Source organism: Hemibagrus wyckioides, linkage group LG20, assembly GCF_019097595.1.
Source record: "Hemibagrus wyckioides isolate EC202008001 linkage group LG20, SWU_Hwy_1.0, whole genome shotgun sequence".
Taxonomy (NCBI): Eukaryota; Metazoa; Chordata; class Actinopteri; order Siluriformes; family Bagridae; genus Hemibagrus; species Hemibagrus wyckioides.
Window position 1 is genome coordinate 616,385 of NC_080729.1, and position 22,795 is coordinate 639,179.

General features: G+C 43.7%; 2 protein-coding genes across 8 annotated transcripts in view; both read left to right on the forward strand.

Moving 5' to 3' along the window:
* The window catches only part of usp45 (ubiquitin specific peptidase 45), a 32,226-nt gene extending 17,325 nt beyond the window's left edge, over positions 1 to 14,901 (forward strand). For 5 of the 7 annotated variants that reach the window (XM_058418276.1, XM_058418275.1, XM_058418274.1 and 2 more), the window contains 14 exons: positions 5,577 to 5,636; positions 5,865 to 6,013; positions 6,123 to 6,218; positions 6,553 to 6,683; positions 9,900 to 9,987; positions 11,020 to 11,101; positions 11,710 to 11,801; positions 11,958 to 12,014; positions 12,161 to 12,286; positions 12,578 to 13,190; positions 13,581 to 13,678; positions 13,838 to 13,924; positions 14,038 to 14,179; positions 14,303 to 14,901. In XM_058418276.1, the coding sequence (XP_058274259.1) occupies positions 5,577 to 5,636; positions 5,865 to 6,013; positions 6,123 to 6,218; positions 6,553 to 6,683; positions 9,900 to 9,987; positions 11,020 to 11,101; positions 11,710 to 11,801; positions 11,958 to 12,014; positions 12,161 to 12,286; positions 12,578 to 13,190; positions 13,581 to 13,678; positions 13,838 to 13,924; positions 14,038 to 14,179; positions 14,303 to 14,433 (1,952 nt within the window). In that variant the 3' untranslated portion in view covers positions 14,434 to 14,901. The remainder of the gene's footprint in view (positions 1 to 5,576; positions 5,637 to 5,864; positions 6,014 to 6,122; positions 6,219 to 6,552; positions 6,684 to 9,899; positions 9,988 to 11,019; positions 11,102 to 11,709; positions 11,802 to 11,957; positions 12,015 to 12,160; positions 12,287 to 12,577; positions 13,191 to 13,580; positions 13,679 to 13,837; positions 13,925 to 14,037; positions 14,180 to 14,302) is intronic. The other 2 variants (XM_058418278.1, XM_058418280.1) reach the window with 1 other exon arrangement.
* A 4,172-nt stretch (positions 14,902 to 19,073) lies between these two features.
* Positions 19,074 to 22,795, forward strand: atpv0e2 (ATPase H+ transporting V0 subunit e2). Its single transcript, XM_058418283.1, has 4 exons — positions 19,074 to 19,287; positions 19,814 to 19,861; positions 21,526 to 21,626; positions 21,749 to 22,795. The coding sequence occupies exons 1-3, from the start codon at positions 19,136 to 19,138 to the stop codon at positions 21,617 to 21,619; spliced, it is 294 nt and encodes a 97-aa protein (XP_058274266.1). The 5' UTR covers positions 19,074 to 19,135; the 3' UTR covers positions 21,620 to 21,626; positions 21,749 to 22,795.

Sequence of the window (22,795 nt, forward strand, 5' to 3'; positions counted from 1 at the left end):
ACAACACGGACATTGGCCAGTCCACCTGAGTCTCACTGTAGAGTCTCACTGTAGAGTCTCACTGTAGAGTCTCACTGTAGAGTCTCACTGTAGAGTCTCACTGTCTCACTATAGAGTCTCACTGTAGAGTCTCACTGTAGAGTCTGACTGTTTCACTGTAGAGTCTCACTGTAGAGTCTTACTGTAGAGTCTCACTGTAGAGTCTCACTGTCTCACTGTAGAGTCTCACTGTAGAGTCTCACTGTAGAGTCTGACTGTTTCACTGTAGAGTCTCACTGTAGAGTCTTACTGTAGAGTCTCACTGTCTCACTGTAGTCTCACTGTAGAGTCTCACTGTAGAGTCTGACTGTCTCACTGTAGAGTCTCACTGTAGAGTCTGACTGTCACTGTAGAGTCTCACTGTAGAGTCTCACTGTAGAGTCTGACCGTCTCACTGTAGAGTCTGACTGTCTCACTGTAGAGTCTCACTGTAGAGTCTCACTGTAGAGTCTGACTGTCTCACTGTAGAGTCTTACTGTAGAGTCTGACTGTCTCACTGTAGAGTCTCACTGTAGAGTCTGACTGTCTCACTGTAGAGTCTCACTGTAGAGTCTGACTGTTTCACTGTAGAGTCTCACTGTAGAGTCTCACTGTCTCACTGTAGAGTCTGACTGTCTCACTGTAGAGTCTGACTGTCTCACTGTAGAGTCTCACTGTAGAGTCTCACTGTAGAGTCTGACTGTCTCACTGTAGAGTCTCACTGTAGAGTCTTACTGTAGAGTCTGACTGTCTCACTGTAGAGTCTCACTGTAGAGTCTTACTGTAGAGTCTGACTGTCTCACTGTAGAGTCTCACTGTAGAGTCTGACTGTTTCACTGTAGAGTCTCACTGTAGAGTCTTACTGTCTCACTGTAGAGTCTCACTGTAGAGTCTCACTGTAGAGTCTGACTGTCTCACTGTAGAGTCTCACTGTAGAGTCTCACTGTAGAGTCTGACTGTCTCACTGTAGAGTCTGACTGTCTCACTGTAGAGTCTCACTGTAGAGTCTCACTGTCTCACTGTAGAGTCTTACTGTAGAGTCTGACTGTCTCACTGTAGAGTCTCACTGTAGAGTCTGACTGTCTCACTGTAGAGTCTCACTGTAGAGTCTTACTGTAGAGTCTGACTGTCTCACTGTAGAGTCTCACTGTAGAGTCTTACTGTAGAGTCTGACTGTCTCACTGTAGAGTCTGACTGTAGAGTCTCACTGTAGAGTCTGACTGTCTCACTGTAGAGTCTGACTGTCTCACTGTAGAGTCTCACTGTAGAGTCTCACTGTCTCACTGTAGAGTCTTACTGTAGAGTCTGACTGTCTCACTGTAGAGTCTCACTGTAGAGTCTTACTGTAGAGTCTGACTGTCTCACTGTAGAGTCTTACTGTAGAGTCTGACTGTCTCACTGTAGAGTCTCACTGTAGAGTCTGACTGTCTCACTGTAGAGTCTCACTGTAGAGTCTGACTGTCTCACTGTAGAGTCTCACTGTAGAGTCTGACTGTCTCACTGTAGAGTCTTACTGTAGAGTCTGACTGTCTCACTGTAGAGTCTCACTGTAGAGTCTTACTGTAGAGTCTGACTGTCTCACTGTAGAGTCTCACTGTAGAGTCTGACTGTCTCACTGTAGAGTCTTACTGTAGAGTCTCACTGTAGAGTCTTACTGTAGAGTCTGACTGTCTCACTGTAGAGTCTCACTGTAGAGTCTGACTGTTTCACTGTAGAGTCTCACTGTTTCACTGTAGAGTCTTACTGTAGAGTCTGACTGTCTCACTGTAGAGTCTTACTGTAGAGTCTCACAGTAGAGTCTCACTGTAGAGTCTCACTGTCTTACTGTAGAGTCTGACTGTCTCACTGTAGAGTCTCACTGTAGAGTCTGACTGTCACTGTAGAGTCTCACTGTAGAGTCTCACTGTAGAGTCTCACTGTAGAGTCTGACTGTCTCACTGTAAAGTCTCACTGTAGAGTCTGACTGTCTCACTGTAGAGTCTCACTGTAGAGTCTGACTGTTTCACTGTAGAGTCTCACTGTAGAGTCTGACTGTTTCACTGTAGAGTCTTACTGTAGAGTCTCACTGTCTCACTGTAGAGTCTCACTGTAGAGTCTCACTGTCTCACTGTAGGGTCTCACTGTAGAGTCTCACTGTCTCACTGTAGGGTCTCACTGTAGAGTCTCACTGTCTCACTGTAGAGTCTCACTGTAGAGTCTCACTGTCTCACTGGAGAGTCTTACTGTAGAGTCTCACTGTCTCACTGTAGGGTCTCACTGTAGAGTCTCACTGTCTCACTGTAGGGTCTCACTGTAGAGTCTCACTGTCTCACTGTAGAGTCTCACTGTAGAGTCTCACTGTCTCACTGTAGGGTCTCACTGTCTCACTGTAGAGTCTTACTGTAGAGTCTGACTGTCTCACTGTAGAGTCTCACTGTAGAGTCTCACTGTCTCACTGTAGAGTCTTACTGTAGAGTCTGACTGTCTCACTGTAGAGTCTCACTGTAGAGTCTCACTGTCTCACTGTAGAGTCTCACTGTAGAGTCTCACTGTCTCACTGTAGAGTCTCACTGTAGAGTCTCACTGTCTCACTGTAGGGTCTCACTGTAGAGTCTCACTGTCTCACTGTAGGGTCTCAGCACAAGGTGAAGCTACAGCTAAAGAGAAGAGATTAAAGGCATTCCATCACAGTCTCTGTGCTAGCGCTTCTTGTCAATTAGATGTGTGTGTTGTGTTGTGTGTGTATGTTGTGTGTGTGTGTATGTTGTGTGTGTGTGTATGTTGTGTTGTGTGTGTGTGTGTGTGGTGTGTGTGTGTATGTTGTGTGTGTGTGTGTGTGTGTGGTGTGTGTTGTGTCTGTGTGTGGTGTGTGTGTGTTGTATCTGTGTGTGTGTTGTGTCTGTGTGTGTGTTGTGTCTGTGTGTGTGTGTGTTGTGTGTGTTGTCTGTGTGTGTGTGTGTGTGTTGTCTGTGTGTGTTGTGTGTGTGTTGTGTGTGTGTTGTGTCTGTGTGTGTGTTGTGTGTGTGTGTTGTCTGTGTGTGTGTTGTCTGTGTGTGTGTTGTCTGTGTGTGTTGTGTGTGTGTGTGTGTTGTCTGTGTGTGTTGTCTGTGTGTGTTGTCTGTGTGTGTGTGTGTTGTCTGTGTGTGTTGTGTGTGTGTTGTCTGTGTGTGTGTGTGTGTTGTGTCTGTGTGTGTGTGTTGTGTCTGTGTGTGTTGTGTGTGTGTGTGTGTGTGTTGTCTGTGTGTGTGTGTGTGTTGTCTGTGTGTGTTGTGTCTGTGTGTGTGTGTTGTGTGTGTTGTCTGTGTGTGTGTGTGTTGTGTGTGTGTGTTGTGTGTGTGTTGTGTCTGTGTGTGTGTGTGTTGTCTGTGTGTGTTTGTTGTGTGTGTTGTCTGTGTGTGTGTGTGTTGTGTGTGTTGTCTGTGTGTGTGTGTGTTGTGTGTGTGTTGTGTCTGTGTGTGTGTGTTGTGTCTGTGTGTGTGTGTGTTGTCTGTGTGTGTTTGTTGTCTTTGTGTGTGTGTGTTGTGTGTGTTGTCTGTGTGTGTGTGTGTTGTCTGTGTGTGTCTGTGTTGTGTCTGTGTGTGTGTGTGTGTGTGTTGTGTCTGTGTGTGTTGTGTGTGTTGTCTGTGTGTGTGTGTGTGTGTGTGTTGTGTCTGTGTGTGTGTGTGTTGTCTGTGTGTGTTTGTTGTGTGTGTTGTCTGTGTGTGTGTGTGTTGTCTGTGTGTGTGTGTGTTGTGTGTGTGTTGTGTCTGTGTGTGTGTGTTGTGTCTGTGTGTGTGTGTGTTGTCTGTGTGTGTTTGTTGTCTTTGTGTGTGTGTGTTGTGTGTGTTGTCTGTGTGTGTGTGTGTTGTCTGTGTGTTGTGTGTGTTGTCTGTGTGTTGTGTGTGTTGTCTGTGTGTGTGTGTGTTGTCTGTGTGTCTGTGTGTGTGTGTGTGTTGTGTGTGTTGTCTGTGTGTCTGTGTGTGTGTGTGTGTTGTCTGTGTGTGTTTGTTGTGTGTGTTGTCTGTGTGTGTGTGTGTGTTTGTTGTGTGTGTTGTCTGTGTGTGTGTGTGTTGTCTGTGTGTGTGTGTGTTGTCTGTGTTGTCTGTGTTGTCTGTGTGTCTGTGTGTGTGTGTGTTGTGTGTGTTGTCTGTGTGTGTGTGTGTTGTGTGTGTTGTCTGTGTGTGTGTGTGTTGTCTGTGTGTTGTGTGTGTTGTCTGTGTGTGTGTGTGTTGTCTGTGTGTTGTGTGTGTTGTCTGTGTGTCTGTGTGTGTGTGTGTTGTCTGTGTGTGTTTGTTGTGTGTGTTGTCTGTGTGTGTGTGTTGTCTGTGTGTGTGTGTGTTGTCTGTGTTGTCTGTGTGTCTGTGTGTGTGTGTGTTGTGTGTGTTGTCTGTGTGTGTGTGTGTTGTGTGTGTTGTCTGTGTGTGTGTGTTGTGTGTGTTGTCTGTGTGTGTGTGTGTGTGTTGTGTGTGTTGTCTGTGTGTCTGTGTGTGTGTGTGTTGTCTGTGTGTGTTTGTTGTGTGTGTTGTCTGTGTGTGTGTGTGTGTGTTTGTTGTGTGTGTTGTCTGTGTGTGTGTGTGTTGTGTGTGTTGTCTGTGTGTGTGTGTGTTGTCTGTGTTGTCTGTGTGTCTGTGTGTGTGTGTGTTGTGTGTGTTGTCTGTGTGTGTGTGTGTTGTGTGTGTTGTCTGTGTGTGTGTGTGTTGTCTGTGTTGTCTGTGTGTGTGTGTGTTGTCTGTGTTGTCTGTGTGTGTGTTGTGTGTGTTGTCTGTGTGTCTGTGTGTGTGTGTGTTGTCTGTGTGTGTTTGTTGTGTGTTGTCTGTGTGTGTGTGTGTGTGTTGTGTGTGTTGTCTGTGTGTGTGTGTGTGTGTTGTCTGTGTGTGTGTGTGTTGTGTGTGTTGTCTGTGTGTGTGTGTTGTGTGTGTTGTCTGTGTGTGTGTGTGTTGTCTGTGTGTTTGTTGTGTGTGTTGTCTGTGTGTGTGTGTGTGTTGTCTGTGTGTGTGTGTGTGTGTTGTCTGTGTGTGTGTGTGTGTGTGTGTGTTGTCTGTGTGTGTGTGTGTGTGTGTTGTCTGTGTGTGTGTGTGTGTGTGTTGTCTGTGTGTGTGTGTGTGTGTGTTGTCTGTGTGTGTGTGTGTGTTGTCTGTGTGTTTGTTGTGTGTGTTGTCTGTGTGTTTGTTGTGTGTGTTGTCTGTGTGTGTGTTGTCTGTGTGTGTGTTGTGTGTGTTGTCTGTGTGTGTGTGTGTGTTGTCTGTGTGTGTGTGTGTGTGTGTTGTCTGTGTGTGTGTGTGTGTGTTGTCTGTGTGTGTGTTGTCTGTGTGTGTGTGTGTGTGTGTGTGTGTTGTCTGTGTGTGTGTGTGTGTGTTGTCTGTGTGTGTGTGTGTGTGTGTTGTCTGTGTGTGTGTGTGTGTGTTGTCTGTGTGTGTGTTGTCTGTGTGTGTGTGTGTGTGTGTGTGTTGTCTGTGTGTGTGTGTGTGTGTGTTGTCTGTGTGTGTGTGTGTGTGTGTTGTCTGTGTGTGTGTGTGTGTGTGTGTTGTCTGTGTGTGTGTGTGTGTGTGTTGTGTCTCATGGCTTCACACTTCTCACACTGTAATGAATCTCGTGAATAGTTTCTGGTTTTCAGAAGGAGTCTCTGTGTGAGAGTTGGAGGTCTTCTTATTCAGATTCAGGTGAAAATACACAAAAAGCTTTGAGTACAGAAGGTTACCCAGATACATGCAGGTGTACTGAGTACTGAAGATTTATTCATTTCGCATCATAAAGATAAAGATTTAAAAGAAGTGTGCAGAACAGAAGCTGAGCCTTTTAACACAAAAACATACCTTTATATAACTGATGAAACAGGCCTTCAGAAGGTTTGTAAGATCCTGGTGTTAAATATCTGTTTTATTGTTCAGGGTCAACGTCAAAGATCATCAAACTGATCGAGGAGCCTGCAGAATATTCCGAGCCGGTCAGAGGGAAGAGTCCGGGGAACAGCACGCTAATTCCCGTTAAAGGAATCATCAATCTTGGAAACACGTGCTTCTTCAACGCGGTCATGCAGGTACCTTTTGTTTGTTTGTTTGTTTGTTTGTTTATATTCGTTGTTTAAGTTCTAAAAAATGTAAATATTTTTTCTACAGTCACTCATAAACATTTCTGTTTGTTTTCAGAATCTGTCTCAGACACACATGCTGAATGACCTCATACAGGAAGTGAAGGAGAAAGGACACAAGATGAAGATCTGCCCCCCTCCTGAGACCAGTTTGGTACGGTCCACACACCACTCTCATTCTGTCATCAGTGACTGTTACAGTTGCTAACTGTGTGTGTGTGTGTGTGTGTGTGCGTGCGTGCGTGCGTGCGTGTGTGCGCGTGTGTGCGTGTGTGTGCGTGCGTGCGTGTGTGCGCGTGTGTGCGTGTGTGCGTGCGTGCGTGTGTGCGTGCGTGTGTGCGTGTGTGTGTGTGTGCGTGTGCGTGCGTGTGTGCGTGTGTGTGTGTGTGTGCGTGTGTGCGTGTGTGTGTGTGTGTGTGCGTGTGTGTGTGTGTGTGCGTGCGTGTGTGTGTGTGCGTTTGTGTGCGTGTGTGTGTGTGTGTATTTAGGGCCCTTTGACCGTGACTCTGGCAGGTCCGGAGCCGCTCACTTCTGCCATGATGTTGTTCCTGTACAGTATGAAGGAGGCGGGGAAAGGACCGGTATCTCCCAAAATTCTCTTTACTCAGCTCTGTCAGAAGTAAGACAGCACACGGTACATGTATTAAACCAATCAGAACACACTGTACTGCTCTCAGCCAATCAGAACACACTATACTGCTCTTGACCAATCAGAACACAGGTCAGATCCTAATACACACACACACACACACTTTCAGTATTAAAGGATGTTTTGTATGAATTGTCCACTTCAGTCCAGTCTGTAACAATACAGACGTGAATAAAAGCTGCTGATTTTTGGCTCATGGGTAAAGCGGTGTGTGTGTTTTTAGGGTTTAGTGATCACCGCTCAGTGCAGTGTTCACGCTTTTTAACTCTGTGTGTGTGTGTGTGTTTTTATCTCAAACTCATCTGGTACCATTTCAGCCACAAGCAGATAGCTATCTGTTTGTATGTACCTGAAACAGAACAACACACACACACACACACACACACACACCTGCAATCTGAATCTAAAGTTGTTATTGTTATTGTTGTTGTTGAAACTGAATTAGTATCAGATGCCTTCATAAAACATAACATTTATATTAAGACATGTTCATATAAATCCAGATGTGTGTATTTTATGTCCTGGCTTTTATCTCCAGTGGACGATTGGTGTAAAATTTTCTCAAAGAACCAAAAATAAACCACCTCTTCACGGATGTTTGTCCTGCAGTCAGAATGTCAGGGGTCAGTGGTCAGAGGGTGAACGGCCGTGCTGCGATCAGTTTATCTCGTGTTCTGTTAGAAAAGAGTGAGACGTGAACACGGCGGCGTCTCCCTGGGCCTCAGGATGAGATTCATTTTGTGTATAAAGGCTTCTTATTTATCAGGTGTGGACGTGTGTGTGTGTGTGTGTGTGTGTTACATCCTAGTTAATGGGGTTAATGCGTGTGAGTGTCTATTTGAGCATGTTCTTTGCTCAGTTGATATAGGATGGTGTGTGTGTGTGTGTGGTACTAACTCATCCGGTGTTAATCGTGTTAGCGAGTACAGCTGTCGCTCTGTGGCAGAGACAGATTGAGCATCGCTGAGGGCTCCTGCTTCCTCTTCCACCACAATGAATTTTCACAACATTACTCCTGTCTGTCTCCCTCTGTCTGTCTCTGTGTCTGTCTGTCTCTGTGCTCGTGTTCTAGAGCAGCCATACTGTTAGCTTTTCCATGTAAACATGCTACACTTTGCCCTTTGACCTTACATTACTGTGAACATGTGTAACACCAGCTGTGTGACCATACAACAGGTTACTGCAGCTCTGACCACAGCTGTCCATCTGCCTCCGACATCTGTCTCACATCTGTCTCACTGAGTGAGGTTTTGTGTCTTTATCAGAGTGTTTAAGTGACTGTAGCCTTCCATGTGGTCACTCTATCAGACTGATGGAAACGAAATGAAATGAAACAGCCTTTATTTGTCACATATACATTACAGCACAGTGAAATTCTTTCTTCGCATATCCCATCCTTGGAGGTTGGGGTCAGAGCGCAGGGTCAGCCATGATACGGCGCCCCTGGAGCAGAGAGGGTTAAGGGCCTTGCTCAAGGGCCCAACAGTGGCAACTTGAACCCCTGATCTTCCGGTCAACGACCCAGAGCCTTAACCACTTGAGCCACCACTGCCCCCAATAATCTACCAGGAGTGGTGAGAGCACGATCCTGTGGATATACTCCATCTCCCTCACTCAGAGTCAGTAATATCATTTTATCTCTCTCTCAGACCTGTCAGATGTCTCCAGGGTGACGACCCTGTGGCTCGCTGCTCAACACACACACACACTGGGAACACACACGGATATCGTCCTGGTCAGAGTGGACAGGTGTGGGAGAAGGTGGTGTGAGAAATCCTCCACACTCTCATCATAAACTATTCACAAATGTCCAGCTCGCGGTCTCGTGTGCTGAGATGGGAAGGGGGCGTGGCCTAGCTACATATCTTGCATACTTATGTGTAAAGTCGCCATCACTCTGACTTCCTGCTTCAAAAGCAAACATCAAGATACAGAATTAAATCCTGTCTCTCCAGACATGTGGATTTTAATCAGAAGTGTGTGATTTTGGGTGGAATCATGAATTTCTCCTCCACCTGAGCCTCAGGAATGTCTTCTTTCTCTCAGTTGGTTGGTAATCAATAATAATTAGGAATTCTGTTCAGAGGAATGTCTCTGTTCTTCTCCAAGCTGCTGCTTTGTCAACTTTAATAGCTGACAGTTCTTTACTCTGGATTTTTTCCCATTCAGACTCCCTCTCTCTGAAAGCTCCGGCCTGCCGCCCGTCTCACTGACCATCGATTTTTAAAGGTTTTTTTCCCTCTGGGATTGAACACGAAACAGGACGAGGTGTTTGATTGCTCATTTCTCTACAACTCTTCAGTTATTATTTTAATCCCCAAGTGTGTGTGTGATCAATGTGCTGTTCAGATCAGCGCCAGAACATAAACCCGGAGTTTAATAAGCCTCTGAACGTTTCTGAGTATTGATCTACAGCTTTATGTCCTATAACAGAAACATGAGTTAGAACGAACCGCTCATACATGTGTGTGTGTCTTCAGGTCATGGTTATGTGTTTATACGGTACAAGAGTCACATTTTGGGACTAAAGGTAAATTAAGGGCGGAGCTATGTGACACCATCACGGTCTCATGTTCTAGTTCATGTTCATTTTTAAACACAGTCTCAGTGAAAGGGGTGTGGCCTCTGTTTGATTCAGTTCAGTTTTATACAGAAATAAGTAAATTCAAGATGTCAATTTTAAATGTATAAATTTATCCCAAATCAGCAAGCCAGAGGTGACAGTGGTGAGGAAAAAGTTCTAGTTTAAGGAGGTGTGGTCTCTACCTGTCAGTCTCAGTGGAAGGGGCGTGACCTTCACTTATCTAAGCTTTTTTAGACCTTTTATTAGATGAGAAATATAACTGTGCATTGTGTTGTTTAACATATGGTATTTAATTAATTCTGTCCTTTAAAGGTACATCCGTGTGTGTGTGTGTGTGTGTGTGTGTGTGTGTGAGAGAGAGACCCCAGATGGTTGACTGTAAGCTGTCAGGAGGAGAATAATGACTGTTGTTTAATGACTAAAATGTGGAGAGTTTCTTTACACAGCATCAGAGGAAGAAAGACCTTGAGCATAAAGAATACACATTCATCCACTTTTAGTGTGTGTGTGTGTGTGTGTGTGTGTCTCTTTCACTCACTCACTCACTCACTCTCTCTCTCTCTCTCTCTCTCTCTCTCTCTCTCTCTCTCTCTGTCTTTCAGGGCGCCTCGTTTTAAAGGTTATCAGCAGCAGGACAGTCAGGAGCTCCTGCACTACCTGTTGGACTCAGTCAGGATGGAGGAGAACAAGGTGTGTGTGTTTAAAATAAACCTTAATGTACATGTGAGCAGTAAAGTGTATCAGATTAATCAGACCCATTATCAAAGACTTGCTTTTATCATTAAGTAAAAATAGTGTTCCACAATCCTAACATCATACTATTGTCCAGTTTCTCCATTTAATACAAAACATTAGTGCCCCTCAGCCTTCGTTTGATCCTCATATCTTTCACACAGTTTAATGAGGGGCGTGGTCTTACTGAAACCCCTCCCACTGTCCTTATCGCCAAGGACTGTTTTTATTCTAAGGAAGAGTCAGTAGGAGGGGATTTAATAAGACGTGGTACATGTGGGTAGTAGTTGGTGGATTTGCCCCAGATGTCTTGTGGGGGAATAATAACTCAAAGAACCTATGGTGTGTAAAGTCACGGCTCCTGCTGAACACTGAAATATACACCAATCAGTCATAACATTAGGACCAGTATGGCCTTTTACTATGTTGGTCCCCCTTTTGCTGCTAAAACAGCTCTGACCCGTCCTGGCATGGACTCCACTAGATCCCTGAAGGTGTGCTGTGGGATCTGGCACCAAGATGTTAGCAGCAGATCCAAGACTTAAAGGATGCTTGCAGGACTTAAAGGATCCTTTTGATAGATACTGACCACTGCAGACCGGAAACACCCCACAAGAGCTGCAGTTTTGGAGATGCTCTGATCCAGTGGTCTAGCCATCACACACTTCACATCGCTCAAATCCTTACACTTGTCCATTTTTCTTCTTGGACTTCTTGCATTTTTAATGTTTATATAATCTTTTATTGCTTAATGCCGTTTTGTCTTGTGCAGTTATTTTTTTGAATCTCACACACACACAGTTATGATTTAATGTTTTGTTTTTTAGGACTAGCTCATGCATAATTCTCTTGGCATTTGCAGGATCTCGGATAAACTTGTGTGTGTGTGCGTGCTTGTGTGTTTGTGATGAAATGTTTCCTGTGAATGTGTGTGAGACTGTCCTGCTGAGTGTCCTCTTCTCTGCCCTCTCCTGTCCTTTAACCTCACAGAGAATCAAAGCTGCCATCCTGAAAGCGTTTAATAATCCCACTGAGAAAACAGCTGATGAGGAGACCAAACGCCAAGTCAAAGGTACACACACACACACACACACACACACACACAGGAAATTGACACTTCTCATTACTTTGATATCCTGAAGATGAGCAGAAGCTCTTTTATCTTCTTCTATACTCCTCTTTATTTTCTGTGCTATTTAATCTCCTAAATGCTTGTTGTCTTCTTGTTGTTGTATATATATTTCAATATTTTCAGTGCACAATATTTTTGCACAATACTTTTTTTTATTTTTTTTACATCATTTCACTTTATCTATTTTATTTCACTTACATTCCAGTACACGTTCTTTTATTTCTTTTCGGCGCTAAGTGTCCTGTGTTCTTTTGTGTTGTCTTCATTGTATTTATTGTTTTTTGCACTGTCTTGTCTATGTTCTGTTTGCACCTAGCTGCACACTGTGCACTTTACGTGACTAAGACAAACTTCTGTCCTAGCTCTGTGGTGGTGTTTGTTGTTTTGTGTTGAACTTGTTGTTGTATGTTTCTGTAGCACCAGGTCCTGGAGAAACGTTGTTTCATTTCACTATGTACTGCGCCAGCTGTATGTGGTTGAAATGACAATAAAGCTTCTTGAATCTTGAATCTTGTGTGTGTGTGTGTGTGTGTGTGTGTGTGTCACAGCATATGGTAAAGAGGGTGTGAAGATGAACTTTGTTGATCGCATATTTGTTGGCGAGTTGACGAACACCATTATGTGTGAAGAGTGTGAGCATGTGAGTATAACTACGAGTCTTCATCATACTTGCCCTTGAATTGGTGTGTGTGTGTGTGTGTGTGTGTGTGTGTGTGTGTGTGTGTGTGTGTGTGTGTGCTCCTCATACTTGCACTGGAACTGATTTATTGTGTGTGTGTGTTGTATTACTTTTCAGATTTCCACAGTGAAGGAGGCTTTTATTGACATCTCTCTGCCCATCATCGAGGAGAGAGTGAGACATTATACTGATTTATTTAACTTTCCCATGATCCTCCTCTCTCGGACATTTTCATCCTGTATTCTCAGTAGATTTTTATTTTAAGTTATCCTCTCATGTTGACGTGGTTGTGCTTTGTTTGTGTTTTTTTTCTGCCGCAGATCTCCAAACCCTCGAACCCGGGCAGGCTGAGTAAACCGGGCCGAGACCCGGAGTCCCCAGGCGGTCACGCTGACGAGCCGTCTCATTCACACGCCGGACGGAGCGGGAAGAAGCCGAGTGTCCAGGTAGCGTATGGCTGCGATTATCCCGCATCTGATTCCCTTCACACATTTTCAGGTGTTGGAATGTAACCTGAAATGTACATAATACTGGAATATAACATAAAACATAAAAAACTATAAAGAGCTTCAGAGTACTCGAGCGTTCTCACACCAAATACGTGTGAAGGTTTTTTCTGAAAACTGGTCACTAACACAGCATCCTACAACCCAGACAATGCCCTGGGGGCCATTACTTTATATAATATAAAACAAGAAAAATAGGCATTGTGTGTGTGTGTGTGTGTGTGTGGGCAGAAGCCGCAGGGTCGAAGGTCATCCACTTGTCAAGACACCAGAGGAACGGATGAATCGGCGTCCACTCTGCGAGACGAAGCCGCGTGTTCACGTGGGCACTGTTTCCATGGTGATGCAGCAGGCAGTCAATCAGATGCCAGCGATAAAGACTCCTCCCCTCAGGACAGCAGCAATGATGCGGACAGCGAGGCGTCGGAGTCCGAGTGCTCGCTGCGAGTCTCCAGTCCCTCCAATAAAGCCTTGCCTTTGTCCTCGTGTGTGAAACCCACCCTGCCTGTACCAAGCCCCGCCCCTTTTGTCCGGGAGCAGACAGGAAGTGCGGTTGAACAGCTAGTCAGCGCGGTGTCCAAATTAGGGCTAGTGCACACGCCTCTGGATGGATTTCCACTCAGGGAGAAAGAAGAGAGAGACAGGGAGAGAGACAGAGAAAGAGACCGGGAACACCAGGGGGCATTCCAGGCGCTGTCTCACAGCTACACCCCGGCATCTAAAGAGTGTTCGGTCCAGTCCTGCCTCCATCAGTTCACCTCCATCGAGCTCCTGATGGGGAACAACAAGCTGCTGTGTGAGAACTGTACAGAGAGACGCCACAAACAACACAGGAGGAGTGGAGGTACACACAAACATACACACACACACACACACGCACATGCACACACATACACACACGCACACATACACACACACATATACACACACATACACATACACAAATACACACACACACACACATACATACACGATACACACACACATATACACACACACACACAAACACACAGAACACACACAGGGCCCCTTAATTTATAGAAACTATTTCAGTAATGTGTTAATGCCGTGTTCATGGTGTAATGTTTTACATGAACACTTTATTACCAGGTATTACTGACCGCTTAAATATAAATATATATTTTACAGGTAATTATATATTATACAGGTAAAGTGTGATATAAAAGATTCATGTAATAAGTAAGTGTGTGGTGTGTGTGTGTGTGTGTTACAGATAAGAAAGTAGAGAAGGTGTACACAAGCGCCCGCAAGCAGATGCTGATCTCAGAGCTGCCACCAGTCGTCACACTGCACCTTAAACGCTTCCACCAGGTGTGATCACACACACACACACACCTGATAAATAAGAAGCCGTTATACACAAAATGAATCTCATCCTGAGGCCCAGGGAGAAGCCGAAGAACACGAGATGCCATAAACCCACATTTACAGTGTGTGTGTGTGTGTGTGTGTGTGTGTACGTGTACACAGGCTGGGATGAACTTACGGAAGGTGAATCGTCATGTTGATTTCCCGCTTGTTCTGGATTTAGCTCCGTTCTGCTCCGCCTCCTGCAAGGTCTCCATCTTCATCTAGTGTTAGACTTATAAGTGTTTACATATATATATATATATTGTATTTACGTTGTGTGTGTGTGTGTGTTTTTGTGTGTGTGTGTGTGTGTGAGACAGAACCTTGGTTCTGGAGAGCGGGTTCTCTACAGTCTGTATGGTATTGTGGAACACAGTGGCTCAATGCGCGGAGGCCATTACACAGCATACGTCAAAGTCCGAACGCCACAGCGCAAGTGTGAACAACACAGGAGTCAATCTGGTACACACACACACACACATACACCCCACACACACACAGAGTGAGAGAGAGTCCTGTTTATATCTCCATCAGTCCATTCATACTTGTTATAGATCTGTGTGTGTGTGTGTGTGTGTTTTGCAGGTTGTAGAGAGGCTGTGTCAGCTCCCCCTGGTCAGTGGGTGTATGTGAGTGACACCAGCGTCCAGATGGTTCCTGAATCTCGAGTACTGAACTCTCAGGCCTACCTGCTCTTCTATGAGGAGCTCCTCTAGGGGGCGCCATTACTTCTGGAACACTTGTGTTCTGACACCACTAATCTCTCTTACGGATGCAAACACATCAGTCAGCTAGAACACACCACACACACACACACATTATATGAATAATTATTATTATTATTATTATTATTATTAATATTAATATCATTATAGATGGTTAACTGGTCTACCTGCAGGTGGTTAGCGGGCCGTTACTGAGACGCTGTTATGAGTAGAAAATATTCTAAAGTGTAGAATTATTTATATTTTAAAGATTTTGTTTTTTCTCTCATCATTTTGCCTGAAAATGAAATCTTTCATATCTTGGTTATTAAATACCAAAGACGCTAAAACACATCAGAGGACAGAACCGAGGTTCCGCTCAGCTCTTAGCAGTTATGGAGAACCTCAGAATGAATATCAGCGATATGATACATCACCGCATTCAACACAATCTTCATCATCATCATCAGAATACAAAAACATGATGCAAATCTGATCAAACTGAGTAACACACACCTCTTATTTCACACTCCAGAGGAAATAAAATTCTCATCATACTGTGTATCACTGCGTCTTCTCTGTGTGTGTGTGTGTGTGTGTGTGTGTGTGTACATGAGTGTAAAGAGCACAAACTCAGCGTGATGTTCAGCGTTACACTTCGGAATCATGAAGAATCTCTGGGTTGTGAGGTCCAGTCCCTCTCTCTCTCAGATTGTTTAATAACAGTGTTTAACATTTTTATGAGAGCAGCAGATGAAGTAACTGTGGCAGAAAATTCAGAGCAAAAGTTTAGAATAAGTTTTAACTACACAGGCAACATCAGATGGCAGGACTACATCATGTCAATCTATCATCAGATCTGATGTACAGCTCTGATGTCTGAGTTTAGGGCTCTGATGTCTGAGTTTAGGGCTCTGATGTCTGAGTTTAGGGCTCTGATGTCTGATGTACAGCTCTGATGTCTGATGTACAGCTCTGATGTCTGAGTTTAGGGCTCTGATGTCTGATGTACAGCTCTGATGTCTGATGTACAGCTCTGATGTCTGAGTTTAGGGCTCTGATGTCTGATGTACAGCTCTGATGTCTGATGTACAGCTCTGATGTCTGATGTATAGCTCTGATGTCTGAGTTTAGGGCTCTGATGTCTGATGTATAGCTCTGATGTCTGATGTATAGCTCTGATGTCTGATGTACAGCTCTGATGTCTGATGTATAGCTCTGATGTCTGAGTTTAGGGCTCTGATGTCTGATGTATAGCTCTGATGTCTGATGTATAGCTCTGATGTCTGATGTACAGCTCTGATGTCTGATGTACAGCTCTGATGTCTGATGTATAGCTCTGATGTCTGATGTATAGCTCTGATGTCTGATGTACAGCTCTGATGTCTGATGTACAGCTCTGATGTCTGAGTTTAGGGCTCTGATGTCTGATGTACAGCTCTGATGTCTGATGTACAGCTCTGATGTCTGATGTATAGCTCTGATGTCTGATGTACAGCTCTGATGTCTGATGTATAGCTCTGATGTCTGAGTTTAGGGCTCTGATGTCTGATGTACAGCTCTGATGTCTGATGTACAGCTCTGATGTCTGAGTTTAGGGCTCTGATGTCTGATGTACAGCTCTGATGTCTGATGTACAGCTCTGATGTCTGAGTTTAGGGCTCTGATGTCTGATGTATAGCTCTGATGTCTGAGTTTAGGGCTCTGATGTCTGATGTACAGCTCTGATGTCTGATGTACAGCTCTGATGTCTGAGTTTAGGGCTCTGATGTCTGATGTACAGCTCTGATGTCTGATGTACAGCTCTGATGTCTGATGTATAGCTCTGATGTCTGAGTTTAGGGCTCTGATGTCTGAGTTTAGGGCTCTGATGTCTGATGTATAGCTCTGATGTCTGAGTTTAGGGCTCTGATGTCTGATGTATAGCTCTGATGTCTGATGTATAGCTCTGATGTCTGATGTACAGCTCTGATGTCTGATGTACAGCTCTGATGTCTGATGTACAGCTCTGATGTCTGATTTTAGGGCTCTGATGTCTGATGTACAGCTCTGATGTCTGAGTTTAGGGCTCTGATGTCTGATGTACAGCTCTGATGTCTGATGTACAGCTCTGATGTCTGAGTTTAGGGCTCTGATGTCTGATGTACAGCTCTGATGTCTGATGTACAGCTCTGATGTCTGATGTACAGCTCTGATGTCTGAGTTTAGGGCTCTGATGTCTGATGTACAGCTCTGATGTCTGATGTACAGCTCTGATGTCTGATGTACAGCTCTGATGTCTGAGTTTAGGGCTCTGATGTCTGATGTACAGCTCTGATGTCTGATGTACAGCTCTGATGTCTGAGTTTAGGGCTCTGATGTCTGAGTTTAGGGCTCTGATGTCTGATGTACAGCTCTGATGTCTGATGTACAGCTCTGATGTCTGAGTTTAGGGCTCTGATGTCTGATGTATAGCTCTGATGTCTGATGTATAGCTCTGATGTCTGATGTACAGCTCTGATGTCTGATGTACAGCTCTGATGTCTGATGTACAGCTCTGATGTCTGATGTATAGCTCTGATGTCTGATGTACAGCTCTGATGTCTGATGTACAGCTCTGATGTCTGAGTTTAGGGCTCTGATGTCTGATGTACAGCTCTGATGTCTGATGTATAGCTCTGATGTCTGAGTTTAGGGCTCTGATGTCTGATGTATAGCTCTGATGTCTGATGTATAGCTCTGATGTCTGATGTACAGCTCTGATGTCTGATGTACAGCTCTGATGTCTGATGTACAGCTCTGATGTCTGATGTATAGCTCTGATGTCTGATGTATAGCTCTGATGTCTGAGTTTAGGGCTCTGATGTCTGATGTATAGCTCTGATGTCTGATGTATAGCTCTGATGTCTGAGTTTAGGGCTCTGATGTCTGATGTATAGCTCTGATGTCTGATGTATAGCTCTGATGTCTGAGTTTAGGGCTCTGATGTCTGATGTATAGCTCTGATGTCTGATGTATAGCTCTGATGTCTGATGTATAGCTCTGATGTCTGAGTTTAGGGCTCTGATGTCTGATGTATAGCTCTGATGTCTGATGTATAGCTCTGATGTCTGATGTATAGCTCTGATGTCTGATGTATAGCTCTGATGTCTGATGTACAGCTCTGATGTCTGATGTACAGCTCTGATGTCTGATGTACAGCTCTGATGTCTGATGTATAGCTCTGATGTCTGATGTACAGCTCTGATGTCTGATGTACAGCTCTGATGTCTGATGTACAGCTCTGATGTCTGAGTTTAGGGCTCTGATGTCACAGTCGGACTCATAAGACCACTCTTCAACCTTTACAACATTTTTCCTGTAGACACGTTCTGTTCCACTGATACACCAACATTCATTATTTAAAAACATTTCCATTTTGTCCTTTGTCTTATTTCTTTATCACCAAACGCGGCTGCTGTCTGCCTTGTCTCTGTGTATCACATGGTGACCAGTCCACCATGATGAAGGAGTGTAAAAGCGACACACACACACACACACACACACACACACACAGCTGGTGAAGAAATGGCGGGTGTGCAGTGAGGAAAAGGGCAACGTCCTGCATCATCATCATCATCATCTATGGGTTTTTCTGTGAGAGAAATGTAGAGCCTCAGCTGATTTAATGTGAATAATGACTCTCTCTCTCTGTCTGTGTGTGTGTGTGTGTGTGTGTGTGTGTGTGTGTGTGTGTGTGTGTGTGTGTGTGTGTGTAAAAGTGATGCAGTAGGACATGGTGTTGTTGTCTGGTCTTCACATACAACCTGCTGGAAGCACAACACAATATTAAAGCTTCTCAGACAGATTTTTTAACACCTCGACATCTCTCACACTTCACACTCCTCTTACTGCTCCTCTTACACTCTCAATTATTTTACTAACACAGTTTTATATCTGAATATAACTAACATAAGTTTCCAGAATTCTGAAGTCCTGGGCTCATGTGTAGAACTTCACAGATCCCTATCACAAACACTGATGAGACTTTATCATTTTATTACATCTTATTGCAAATTAGTCAGATTTAATATTCTGCATAATTTTATTCTGCATATATGACATTCTGCATGAATACAATCTTTACAGCTCTAAATAAATATGATAAATATTAACATTTAAATAATTTTAACGAATAGTGTTGCATCATTGTGAACGGACTGGATTTATTTTACTTTACATTTATTTTAAAGGCGTAGAGATCTCGAGGCGCTTATTAAAGGAAACACTGACATCTAGTGGCCATTTAGTGTCAGCGCGGAAAGGCAGTTCAATGTTCTGGCACTTTTTAATTCACCAAATGCTCCTAAAGCACACTTTAAAACACACAGCAGTGAGATATTTATGATATTAGGACAATACGATGCTGAAAACAACAACAACTTAAAGGGTGTACAGAAAGGTGAGGAGTTTACACTGTTGTTCCGAAGCATGGGGTTGTGTTCAAAGTTTATCGGAAAATATCACAAATGTCTCAAACACACACACACACACACACTGCTATATCATACAACTGAGACTCAAACAGGATATTTTTAAAAAATCATTTAAACAGAAAAACAGATTTTACCTCGATTTCTGTGAGGTACGTCCTGTTTCGGTGTGACGTCACTCCTGCAGAGAGGGGGCTGTGTGACGCGCATGCGCAGTGCAGCGCAGGTTACTGAAGAGGTCGAGCGTCGGCTCGTGACGGTGGATGAAATATTTTATTAAGATTAATAATAATAAAGAGAATAAAATAAAGATGGTGTATCACTCTGTAGCGCTGCCCCTCATCTGCTTCACCACACTCTGGGCTTTAGTTGGAGGAGTCGCGCCGTTTTTTGTTCCTAAAGGACCGAACAGAGGGTGAGTTACACCGCTAGCATTGCAGGCTAATATGCTAGCGAAATGCTAATAATAATGCTAGTCAGGTATTAGCTAATCCTTGCGTTCACATTCCGAATCTGATTAAAATTTATAACTTATAAATGTTTTTTGTGTTTATTTCAGCTTACTTTCAAATGTTCATGAATTAAATTCAGTTATGATCAGCAGCGTGACGTCATTTGTGATATAAAACCCAGAAGCTGTTAGCATTAAACACAGCTAGCACTTTACCAAAACAACTATAATTATGTATATTATCATTCATAATACATTATTATTTATATTATAATTTACTTTTAGCTATGCAAATGAGTCAGTATACATGTAAAATGTATGTTTGTGAATGTCTTATTTAGCTTAATTGAGAAAATACATATTTATTTAATTAGTAGTTAAATATTTAAATTAGTTAATGAGTGTGCGCGTGACGGAGAGAAACCCTGGCTTCCGGAAGCTGCATGATTGTTTCGTGTTCACTTTCATGTTGTTGTTGTTGTGTTTACAGTGTGATCATCACCAGCCTGGTGCTGACGGCCGTGTGCTGCTATTTATTGTGAGTAACACACACACACACACACACACACACAGAGTTTGTGTCAGTCTCTTAGACTCTCACATGAACACATGAATCTGATGTCAGGAGCTCGAGCTCTGTGTGATCATGACGCCTCTGAGTAACAGGTATCTGTTCTTTCTTCAGATTTCTTTCACTTTGTAACGCTAAAAAAATCCAAACATGTTTCCTTCTGACCTGCTTACTGACTGACCACAAGGAGAGGAGAGTCACTAAAACACTGTGACTGACCTCAGATTTCACTTTATATATTGTTTTGTTGTATTGGTGTTTCTGATATTCATGTTTACACACAAACACCGTAATATTTATGTTTTGTTTATTATAATCCATTGTTATAATCATGTCCTGTGTTACACTGTCCACCAGGGGGCGTGCTGTGTGAGCTGAAATCAGCTGTGTGTGTGAAGTCATTAATGTTATACTTTATTACACAATCATACAGCTCTAATAGAACAGCAGCCTGAGACATGGTGTCTGACAGACACACACACACACACACACACACACAGTCATTAAAATAAAAAGGGGTGTTGAGGAGAACCCTCCTGTGTAGTGTTAATGGAACAGAGTAAAACTAAGTGTTTTAGGTCTTTAGATTATTTCTGTTCTGATCATATTTTAATGATTACACACATATCTAGACGTGTAGGTCACATGACCATGAAGCTCTCTGTGATTGGCTGAATCCTGAATCAGTGTCAGTTTCAACACTAGACAGGAAGCAGGAACTGTTATTTCACCTAAACACTAATCTAATCCATAAACACTGGAGTATTTAAACAATCAGTCTAGGAAACAGTGATCTGTAGTGAGAGCAGGGAGCAGGTGGAGGAAAACCTGGAGAGGTGGAGGTTTGCGCTGGAGAGAAGAGGAATGAAAGTCAGTGGTAGTAAGACTGAGTACATGTGTGTGAATGACAGGGAGGGAAGTGGAACAGTAAGATTACAGGGTGAAGAGGTGAAGAAGGTACAGGAGTTTAAGTACTTGGGGTCAACAGTCCAGAGTAATGGAGAGTGTGGGAAAGAGGTAAAGAAGCGAGTGCAGGCAGGTTGGAATGGGTGGAGAAAGGTGTCGGGAGTTCTGTGTGATAGAAACATTTCAGCGAGAATCAAGGGGAAGGTGATACAGGACAGTGGTGAGACCGGCCATGCTGTATGGTTTAGAGACAGTATCACTGAGACAGAGACAGGAGTCAGAGCTGGAGGTAGCAGAGCTGAAGATGTTGAGGTTCTCTTTGGGAGGGACACGGTTGGACAGGATTAGGAACGAGGACATCAGAGGGACGGCTCATGTTGGACATTTGGGGGACAAAGTTAGAGAGGCCAGGTTAAGATGGTTTGGACATGTTCAGAGGAGGGAGAGTGAGTATATTGGTAGGAGAATGTTGGACATGGAGCTGCCAGGCAGGAGGAAAAGAGGAAGACCAAAGAGGAGGTATATGGATGGAATAAATGAGGAGATGAAGCTAGTGGGTGTAAGTGTTGAGGATGCAGAAGATAGGGATAGGTGGAGAGAGATGATTCACTGTGGAGACACCTGAAGGGAAAAAACCAAAGAAGAAGTCGACGTCTAGGAAACAGTAACAATAACTGTGTGTGTGTGTGTGTGTGTGTGTGTGTGTGTGTGTGTACATGTGTCAGCTGGTTGATTGCGTTCCTGGCGCAGGTGAACCCTCTGTTTGGGCCACAACTGAAGAATGAGACCATCTGGTACCTGCGCTACTACTGGGAATAAAACTGAGGTACATCACACACACACAGAATCGTCACAGAGTTCTGATTTGAAACGAGAGCCACAGCTCTCTGGTCACTGCTGTGTGGTGGTTTGCAAATTTCTCCTTTAATTTCCTCTCTCTTTCTCTAGGTTTTCTGGCCTGCATGATGACACCATTCCATCATTCACTTCCTGTACAGCGTTTCCTTCCTGTCATGTGACTGAACACATTCGTTCCTCAGCGTAGCGTCGGCACTGTTTAATCAGAGCTTTTTATTTACTTTAGTTTGTAATGGAGAGGTGGTGTAAATAAGTGTGTGTGTGTGTGAGAAGTAACAGTGTTGTGACTTGCTGAAGGTGATTTATGTGTGCAATATTAGCTTAAAAAGATCTACTTGAACATTTATATATTCTCTCTCTCTCTCTCTCTCTCTCTCTGTGACCAGCCTGTCGCATGTTTACATAGATTCTATTTATGTTGAGTTTATTTATTAAATTATTTATTTTAGACGTGTATAAGGTTCAGAAATGTTGTCTGATGTCACCTCGTGTGTGTGTGTGTGTTTGGATGTCTTCTGAGTAATTCTGCTTGTTTATTCTTTTATTTTTACTCTTTGGTGTGGCTCTCTCTGTCTCTCTCTCTCTGTCTGTCTCTCTCTCTCTCTGTCTCTCTCTCTCTGTCTCTCTCTCTCTGTCTCTCTCTCTCTGTCTGTCTCTCTCTCTCTCTCTCTCTCTCTCTGTCTCTCTCTCTCTGTCTGTCTCTCTCTCTCTGTCTCTCTCTCTCTGTCTGTCTCTCTCTCTCTCTCTCTCTGTCTCTCTCTCTCTCTGTCTGTCTCTCTCTCTCTGTCTCTCTCTCTCTGTCTGTCTCTCTCTCTGTCTCTCTCTCTCTGTCTGTCTCTCTCTCTCTGTCTCTCTCTCTCTGTCTCTCTCTCTCTGTCTCTCTCTCTCTCTGTCTCTCATCGGGGGAAACAGTAGACCCATTACCTAGTGATTATTTTTTGTAGTGTCTGAGAGAAGACTGATATCAGTAAGAGTAGAGTTCATCATGAACACTGCTGTTATTTACAGACTTTACATCATTTCAGAGGTTAAGGATTAAAGAGTTTCAGATCTGTAAGTGACTCAGATTTATTATCATTATTGTGTAAACACGCTGATGTTTCTGTAAAACACTGAATAAAATCAAGATGGATCAGA